Genomic DNA, 9,584 nt, shown 5'->3' with positions numbered 1-9,584 from the left:
TACATGAAATAATCACATACTATATTGCATCTCAGTGAACCCCTTCTCTCCACATTCACTTTCTCTCCTTCCTCTGTTATCTCCCTTGTGCCAGTTTGTGGGCTCCTTGGGGCAAAGTCCTAATTTTTTGTGAAGCACCATGCACCTAACTGGTACTATATTTAAATAAAAAGTAAGCAAGAAAACCCCTTTGTATACATAAGAAGGCTCGAACAGGCCAAAGGCCCATCTAGCCCAGCTTTCTGTATCTCAGTGGCCCACCAGATGCATCAGGCGCACACAAGACAACAATAGACCTGCATCCTGATGCCATTCCCTCACATGTTGCATTGAGAGCCTACTTTCCATGGCTTGTAATCTGTGATGGACTTTTCGTCCATCAATCTGTCCAATCCCCTTTTAAGGGTACCTAGGCGAGGTACCAACACCACACTTTGTGGCAAGGAGTTCCACAGGTTTTGCACAGGAGATGCTTTATTATAACAGATACCTGGGGCAAAGGTAATGGAGTGTCCTCCCTTTGGAATTGTGTAATGCAAAAAAAAGGAGGGAACAGACCGGAATAGTGTCTTTGTCACTTCAGCTCATTCATCATTCTCCCCTCTCCCAAATTCATCTTCCTTTTCAAATCCAGGGAAGAGGTGATGGAGGCAGGTTATCAGATGGAGGCAGGTGTCTGTCTCCAACTAAAGTGACTGACCCATGCAAGGGCTTTCAGTCACCTGTCATTGCGAGCTTTTTTTCAGCATGTGGAGTTTATACATTTTTAGAAGTAGTAATAGCTGAAGTAGTCCAGGATTCTCTTCTCTTAGCAAAGTAGTGGTCACTGGAAAAGAAATCCCTCTCAATCTAGACTGCACAGCATAAAATAAGAGGCAAGTGTTTGTTTTTAATTATTACTGCAAGCAATTTTAATACAAAAGTGTTTTTTTTTTTTTTAAACAATTCATTGGTAGAGCTTCATGTTCTGGCTCAACTAAACCAACTGAGAGAATCACACAGCAATATGGTCAAGTCAGAGAGCAGGGAAAAGAGCAAAAGTTAATAAATATAGGAAGACTGGGTTGCCCCAATGCCCTTCCCTCCCTCTTCTTTCGGATGACACAGTTAGCTTCCCCCCTCCTTCTCCTTCGCAGGGCTGAACCAAGAGTTGCTGGCACCCATGCTCTTCATCTTCCCACTCCCTGGATTTGAAAAGGAAGGATGCAAATGGAGAGGAAGTACATTTTCAAATTCAGAGAGCAGAAGCAGCACTGGAGGCAAGTGCCACCATGCCAAACCACACCTGAGGCAACTGTCTAAGCTGGCCTTGTGGGTGGGGCCGGCCCTCCGCAAAGGAAAACGGAACATTTGCAAAGCGAGGCGGGGACTTGCTAAGCAAGCGGGGCTGCTGGTGATACTCTTTCAAATTCCCAAAGACAAGCTATTGTGTGCGTTGAAGGCAGCTCCTCCTTTTTGCTCAGGAGCAGAGGTGTCCTGAATGTCAGTCTGGTCAGAAGTGGGATTGACCAGTTGTGACAATAAATAGGGAACAATGCCGTTTAAATAGCAGTTCACGAACTAAAAAGTGAAGTCAGTTTGTCTTTTTTTTTTGCTTGATGGTGGCAAGATGGGCCCCCAGAGCGTTTCATGTGCCCCCCAGCCCCAGAAATTGTCCACACCAATGTGATGTTACTAGAGAGCTGCGAAAGCAACCCTCCTGAAACATAAATTCTGTTAAGTTTTCACAAAAAGCTCCTCTGCTGACAGAACTTTTTGTTTTGCTAAATACAGCATTTTTTTTTTTAGTGAACTCCTTTACTTGTTTGAAGCGTGTGCAAATTTTTATTGATTCATTCAAACTCACTCCACTTTATCTTCAGGTAAAACCACAACGATTTCTTTTTTTAAAAACTGGAAACAGAAGCCCCAGATCCCTCCTCACCTCACATTTCTCTCTTATTGAGGTATACATGATTTACAAAAAAGAGGAACAAAAAGGGAAAAAAAAAGACAAAGAAAAAAAAAAGAGTTCCTTGAACACTGCTGGGATAATTCAGGTGTTGCTCTTAAATATAATTTACCTTGCTGAGACAGCAAGTTAAGTTTTATAAAGATGCATTTAGGAAACAATCCTAAAAGATAAAGCAGGACCGCACCCTGCACTGCACAGAAATCCTATTTATAATTTTTTTTACATCTTCTTGACCTTTCGTTTGCTCCTATTCCCCCGCATTTCGTTTTTCCCCCATGACCTCTGATTGCAAAGAAGTTTCCCAGAAGACAAAGTTTTATCTACATAAATATTCACATGAAAATAGTAACGAAAGAAAAAAAAGAACCAAAAAAAAGGAGAACAAAATAAGGCAGCTTCATAACACAAATTTCTTGTTCATTTTTAACAATATAATTTCTCCTGTGTAGAATAAATATACATCCATTGTATGAAGCAGGGTTAAAAACACAGGTTTCTCCATGGTGTGGGTCTGAGTGTGTGCTGTGGACATTGCGGGCCTGTGTGTGAATGCAGTATTATCTCTTGGGGCCTGGAGTCTTCGGGGTGGCTGTGGCCGTTTTCTTGGACATGGTGGGGATTTTAGAGGGCTTGGCTCCACTCCGCCGTGAACTGCTCTGTGTTCCCGTCGTGCTGCTTTCAGAAGTGTCTGAGCAAGCGGACTGCGTTTCTAGGAGATCAAAGTCGGAGGCGTCGCTGCCACGCCGGCTGCTGGCTCGGCTGCCCGCGCGGCTTCCGGCACGACTCGTAGGGCGGCTAGCAGTCTTCTTGGGGTCTGAAAATCAAACTAGATGAGGCTGTAATCACAACATAAGGCTGGGAAATTGAGGTTTCCCAGGGCCTAGGAGAGGGAGGTAAAGGGGGTAATTTGTACCCAGGCCCAGGGTCAAAAGGGGGACCCAGGAGCCAAAGAACAGGGCCCAGAAAGTCCTGGGATCTTACATTTTCCTATCCACTCAGAGTTGTTGCCTGCACAGGATGCTGGCAACACTACCACAGCTGAGGATGCTGGGGACACTACTGATGCCACATGGGTTGGTAGACCTGGGCTCCAAAGACTTTTCCAGCTTTCTCTACCCTCCCCCCATTTCATCCCTCCCTGCCCCTATTCTGCTTGCCTGTCACCACCCTCCCCTGCTCTGTTTTGCCCCTCCCCCTTTGTAAAAGGGCCCAAAAGAAACTTTGTACCCCCTGATAAAATTCCTCCCAGAGGCCCTAAGGTTACCAATGATCTCAGCCCACCTGCCTGGGGTCACATTAGGCAGCTCTTCCTTACAGCTACAGGTATGTTTCCTGTTGTCTTTGTACAGTATTTGAAAAGGAAGAGGGAAACAAAGTGGAAGAGGAGAGGTGAGTGAGATAACTCGGGTTCAGTGGGATTCAATCTGCAGGCCACAAGACTGCTGCTGTCGCCATGTTGACTTATCCCCAGACATGTGCATGCTGCTAGCCTGGAGTCTGGCTTGGGGCTGGGCTGGCTAGGAAGAGAGGCTGCAGCCACTCTTTTCCTTCACACTTCCTCTTCTGTCCTATTTCACTCTTCATTTCCAAATCCAGGAACTGGGGGGGGGGCAGGGCCCATGAGAGGGGGATGCAGGGGGTACATCGTACCTGGGCCCAGGGTCAACAAAGGAGGCCAGGGAGCCAAAGCAGGAAAGCTGGAAATTTCCTGCAATCTCAGAAAATGTTTGCATATATTGTGCAAAGCCTAGAATCCACATTTTGTGTACGTCTAGGTAGTTTTATATATAGATATAGTTTTATAGAACATAATTCATAGAAATTATGATCCAACAGTCATATGAAATTATGATCCAATGGAGAAGGGAAGGGACCCCAAAGAAACTTTGTACCTCCTGATAACTTCCTCTCAGAGGCCCTGCTGGGAGGAAGAGAAATTGCAATGGAGGCAGGGGGCCAGTTAAAAAACAGTGGAGGCAGGGGGACCTTCACCAATCCGTTTCCTGAGGCTACTGCCTCAACTTGACCTCCTGGACAGGCCAGCCCAGGGTGGTGTGGCTGTGACACTTATTAAACGGCACTTACCAGCCCGATTGGTTTTGGCACCTGAAGAAACCGGTGAGGAACTGTTACTTGTATCACCTGCGAGAGAAGTTCGGCTTGAGTGGAAAGTGGGCCGTTTCAGTTTGCTGCTTGAAGAGGGAGTCACCTGAGGACCAAGGAAGCAGATGGCATTTTAAGACGGAAGCTGCATTCATTATCTAGGTTCAGTGCACGTTAAGAGAAAATCCAGACTCCAGCAAGAGGCTTCAGCCTCCCTCAAGCAAGAAGAAAAGAGCAAGCAACGCAACATGCAACACAGGGGACCAGGAGGGGGGAGGCTGAAAGCAGGGCATGTGTTAACCAAGCCCCACAAAAGACTGAATTGGGACAGCTGCTACACAAATGTTCTGTTTGCAAGTCCTTCTGTCCCATCCATCACAACCTTTAAGATGCTGCACGTTGAGGAGACGGCCCAAAGAAAGCTCTTTCTCGCTATGAGTCCTCTTTATTATACATGGAGGAAAGCAGGCTGTGAAATCAGATGGGTTGTCCTCAGCCCCTATGAAAGGGCTCCTAGACCTGCCACTAAAAAGGTATCTTTCTCCTGTGTAGAATAAATACACATTGAGCTCACTCACGAGACCTACGGTTTAGTACAGCAGGTGCCAAACCCTGGCTCATGGGCCAGATCTGACACCCGTGAAAACCATTCCCTTGTGTGAACGGAGCTTACCGTTCTGTGGGGCAGCCTTGTATCTGTGCTTCTGATCTTCCCTGAACTTTGCACCGGGTAGCCAATCCCTGTTGTCCCAGCAGGCTCTGTACCTGGATTTCCGGACAGACATGGCTACCCGGCATGAGAAATCAGAGGCACAGATACTAGGCTGCCCCATGGAATGGTTAGCTTTGTTTGTGCCAGGGAAAGGTTTTTTGATGCTCAGCAGTCCTGAGTTTGGAGACTGCTGGTTTATAATAAGGGGGGATTATCGGAAGCCAGGAAGGAAGGATTCTCGCTGGAGCCACATAGAAGAGGTAGGATACAGGAGCATGGCAGGATTGGTCGCAAGCGGGGGCGGGGGGTCTCTCCTTGGATTCCACAGTGGCAAAGCTTACAGCAACACTTCCTGAAACACCAAAGGTGGGCTGTCACTGGATTAGTTTACACAATGGTATCCTGGGACAACCACCCCTGAACTCACTCCCATCAAAGGCTGGCAACTGCACAGCTAGTCTGCCTTCCACCCACCTCTGGATGAAAGTGGGGAGTGGGCTTCAATGGCTTTACCTGGCAGATCACCAGCTAAGATGCAGGACTACAATTTGAGTGGTTACTGCATAGGTGTGGTTGCAGGTTTTTCAAGGGTTAACTCGGTTTTTTATTATTTATTTATTTTCCATTTTTGTATCGCCCTTCCTCCAAGGAGCTCAGGGTGGTGTACATAGTCCCTCCTCTCCTTTTGTCTTCACAACAACCCTGCAAGGTAGGTGAGGCTGAGAGTGACTGGCCCAAGGTCATCTAGGCAGATCTTGTTTCAAACTGTGCCTTATATTTTCTGTTTGCTTCCTAAACGAATTTTAAAGACCAAGTCTATTTCCTCTGTGTGCAACTAAGAAATCCGAGTTAGAGAACCATGAAAAACACCACAGCCCTAAGCATCTGAGGCGTGTTACCAAGCGCTATTATAGCAAAGAAAGCGTCACAAAAGAAGCAAGAAGCCGGTTCCTCTCCTTGCCATGGGGGGACTCTGGCCCTCATCAGCCATACTCTACCTCAGAAGCAGACAGGTGGAGGTCGGCATTATCGAAGCCCCTCAAAGGGGAACCTGCCTTGCTGTTGACCAACCAGGGTTTGTCATAACAGCGAGTGAAGTGATGCGGGGTCTGTGAAATGGAAAATCCAAAGAGAGGTGGAAGGAATGGGGTGGGGAAGGGGGGAGGAGTGACAGAGAATGGAAGAAGAGGGTAGAAAAAAAAAGTGTCCAGGATGGAAGGAAATAAAACAGAAAAAGTAAACAAAAACTGACTTTTTTGTTTTAAAAAACTCAACAGATAATGAAAACAAATGTCCTTTGGCATAATGGAATGAGAGAGAGGCAGGCACACACACCAGCAGGTGTGTGCTTGAGTGTCTGGGCTGGACTGCCAAGGCTTGAAAGCTGGGAGGAGGGAGATTTCGGACGCCCCAGGAGTTAGGAAACAAATCAGAGATGGCCCCCAAAATGGAGAGACAAAGAGATACAATTTGGAGAGGTGGGGAGGAGGGAAGAGAAGTTCCGCCTCGACTGTTGTGCTCTGCCTCCTAGAACGCAACCGCATACTCTAGTCAAGCTGGAATAGCTTCAGGTTCTCTTTGCAATTGTGTATTTTAGCCTCGTACGAAGAGAATCTTGCTGGGAGCCTTTTGGCACCAAGCATTTGCCTGCAAACGTTCCACCTGCTGTGGCCCAAGCCACACCTCAAGCATGTTTCATGAAAAACTCCAAAGGGATAGTCATTTGGAAGGGTGGGGGAGCTGGTTGCTATCACACCTCATTTCAGCATGTGCAACTGGGACAGGGGAAAGAGTCTTCAGATCATAATAGGTTAGTACAGTGGTTGCCAAACATACCTACTTCAAGACACCCCTGCAGCCTTTCTGGCTCAGGCAGGCACTGCCATCTCGGATCGTGTAAGATGCAAGATGGCAGCACCCACCCAAATCTAGCAAGATTTTGTGAGATCCAAGATGGCAGCACCTGGGGGAACGGATGGGGAGGCCACTAGGGACATCCGTGGAGCCCCTGTGAGTGTACCCCAACACCCTAAGGTGTCACAACACACATTGGGCTAGTAGTCACATAGAGACTTCTGCAGTTGTCCTGGAGTAATGTGGAGAGAAACCTGTCTTTTCAAGACATAAAAATATAAATAAGAAATAACAACACTGTGTGTGTGTGCGTGCACGTGCGTGTGATTTCGACAAACCTGAACATTCTCATGATAACAATTCATCAACAGAAAAACTTTAGAGATTAGACGGAATTCATTGGCTTAGAGCAGGGATTTTCAACTTTTTTCATTTCATGGCACACTGATAAGGCACTAAAATTTTCAGGGTACACCATCAGTTTTTAGACAACTGACAAGGCACATCATGCTGCTGGTGGGGAGGCTCACATCTGCAATGGCCTTACTAATAGATTACCCTTCCCCAAACTCACACGGCACACCTGCAGACCATTTGTGGCACACCAGTCGCAAACTGTTGAATTAGTTTATAACAGGACTTGGTGCTATTTCCCCAGGTGATGGAACAGGCCTCAAGAAAGGAAATGCATTTTTTTTTAGCATGCTACAGAATTAACTGATTCCACGCTGCTAGGAGGTTGTTGTCAACAGCTGTGAACTATCATGTGCTTCCCCGCCCCCCAAAGTTTTACTTACTATATGGCTTAACAAACAATCCTATAGGATTCAGAAGCTTCCTGTTTGATACCTTGGTCGCTTTTTGGTTGGCCCTAATATGATATTCACCTACTTTTGGGTTGTGCACACTTTTTGGTTTTGTATACAGTGTACCCTCAGTATCCACAGGGGATCCATTCTGGAATACCCCATGGATACAGAAATCTGCAGATAATTCAACTGGAAGAGGGGGCACAATTGCTTATCTTGGGGCGTACACAGACTCCTAGCCTCCTCAGAAGGCCTCCCAGTTGTGACCAGAAGCTGTAGCACTGGAAAAGTGCTTTCCAGTCGCATCTAGAAGGTCCTCTGAAGCCCTCCAGCCACTGGTTCAATGTCAGTGGATACTTAAATCTGTGGATGCCAAGCCCATCGTCCTAGTGGAGAAAACCATTTACACTGTTAACCCTCACCTTTGCTCCGCTGGCGGGCGTGGCAGGGGAGGAGGGCATTGAAGTGCAGCTGTGATTGCTCTGGCTTGCGCTAGAACTGGACCGTGTTGGGGAAGCTGTCCGAGAGGAGGGCTTTGACCTGCGACCCCTGGACCGGAATGGTGCCATTCCCTGAGAAGCTCCCTCTGGGAGAATGAATTTCTCTCGAAGTTCGAGGTTCGTTCTTCCTCGTGCTGTAAGAAAGAGCAAAAAAAAGGAAAAAAATCTTAAGAAAAAAACCAAAGATACTTAAGTTGCAGACGGATTAAAGCTGAAGCCAGACAAAGCCAAGATGCTTCGACACCATATGCAAGCTTGCTTGGAATACCCTGGGTGTTTTGAGTTCTCTCTTCCCACTTCCAACTATTCAGGCACACTTCTTTGTCCCCTCTTCAAATAAGGTTAGCCTTCTATACAAGGTTCTTTTCCCCACTACTACAAATGTTCTTAATAACAACCACCACCCTGTGAGGTAGGGGAGGCCGAAAGGGAAAGTTACTGACCCAAGGTCACCCAATGAGCTTCACAGATGCATGTGGATTTGAACCTGGGTTTCCCTTGTTCAAACCCAGTTTTCTAACTCAGGGGTCGCCAAACCCCGGCCCGGGGCCAGATGCGGCCCATGGCCAGCCTCTATCTGGCCCACAGCCAGTCTCTGATCCCCTGAGAGCCTCTGGCCCAGTTGACCAAACACAACCAGAGTTCTGCTGGCCCAGTTGACCAAAACAACCAGAGTTGTGCTTGTGGGATGAGGGAATAGGGGTCCATTTTAGTGTGTGCTTTATTTCTTGGGCTGTGCTGGTGCTTGGAGAAATCCTGGGCATTTAAGCCAATTCATTCATCTAAGTTTCACCTCTAATGTATTTATTTAAATTTTATATTTAATTTTTTTCTGGCCCTTGACACTGTGCCAGATATTTCATGTGGCCTTTTGGCCGAAATGTTTAGAGACCCCTGCTCTAACTGGACAAAGAGGCATCTTTTCAACTGGTGTTCCTCTTACATACAGCAGGGTAAAGTAATTGTCCCTTCTCACCCCAGCACAGTATCTTTTTCTAGTGGCTGTTGGTGGCATTTGTTCTGCATCTTTTCAGATAATGAACGTTTTTGGGACAGGGTGCCATTTAATTCTTTGACTTTGCATGTAAACTGCACTATGAACATTTTTTTTGTTGAAAAGCGGTATATAAATAACTGTTAACAACAACAACTCTCTAACCATGCTGGTTCTCTACCAGCTACCACTACCATGCTCGTTCTCTTGTATCACACGCAGAAGACCATCCTGGCTCTTAAATTTGTAACACCAACACTTAAGAAGTCTTGAATGAGATGAAGAGGAAAAACCTCTCTGAAGTGTGGACCAAAGTGCATTAGAGGCTTTCTGCAATTCAAACCATCAATATTCTCTTATTCAACACAGTGGCACTAACTCTCCCCCCTCCCCCATTCTAAATATCTGCAGTGTCTTTTCTGCTTGCAAGAGGACACCTCTGCCCAGGGGTTTCAGAAGGACATGGACATGCAGCCCTGAAGCAGACATACATAGCTCATTCTGCACCCCCAGCATAGTACACTCGTAGGGTGCTTGAGCGATCATCAATGGCTTTGCGTGCTATACAACATGCTGCTCAAAGCTGGCGATGGGAACCTCAGAGAGAGCTGGGGCAGAGAAGTCTCCTCTATCAGGGGACCTTACATATAGTCCCAGT

At 46.7% G+C, this 9,584-nt stretch overlaps 1 protein-coding gene across 6 annotated transcripts in view; it reads right to left on the bottom strand.

Moving 5' to 3' along the window:
* Window positions 1–869: 869 nt before the first annotated feature.
* MACF1 (microtubule actin crosslinking factor 1) overlaps window positions 870–9,584 on the bottom strand; it is a 270,575-nt gene continuing 261,860 nt past the window's right edge. For 4 of the 6 annotated variants that reach the window (XM_066638188.1, XM_066638183.1, XM_066638185.1 and 1 more), the window contains 4 exons: window positions 7,855–8,066; window positions 5,768–5,878; window positions 4,040–4,163; window positions 870–2,768 (listed from right to left, as the gene is read on the bottom strand). In XM_066638188.1, coding sequence (XP_066494285.1) covers window positions 2,512–2,768; window positions 4,040–4,163; window positions 5,768–5,878; window positions 7,855–8,066 — 704 coding nt within the window. In that variant the 3' untranslated portion in view covers window positions 870–2,511. The remainder of the gene's footprint in view (window positions 2,769–4,039; window positions 4,164–5,767; window positions 5,879–7,854; window positions 8,067–9,584) is intronic. The other 2 variants (XM_066638186.1, XM_066638187.1) reach the window with 1 other exon arrangement.

Source organism: Tiliqua scincoides, chromosome 10 (assembly GCF_035046505.1).
Source record: "Tiliqua scincoides isolate rTilSci1 chromosome 10, rTilSci1.hap2, whole genome shotgun sequence".
Taxonomy (NCBI): domain Eukaryota; kingdom Metazoa; phylum Chordata; class Lepidosauria; order Squamata; family Scincidae; genus Tiliqua; species Tiliqua scincoides.
The sequence above is the reverse complement of the archived record's forward strand: the minus strand, read 5'-3'. Positions and strand labels throughout refer to the sequence as shown.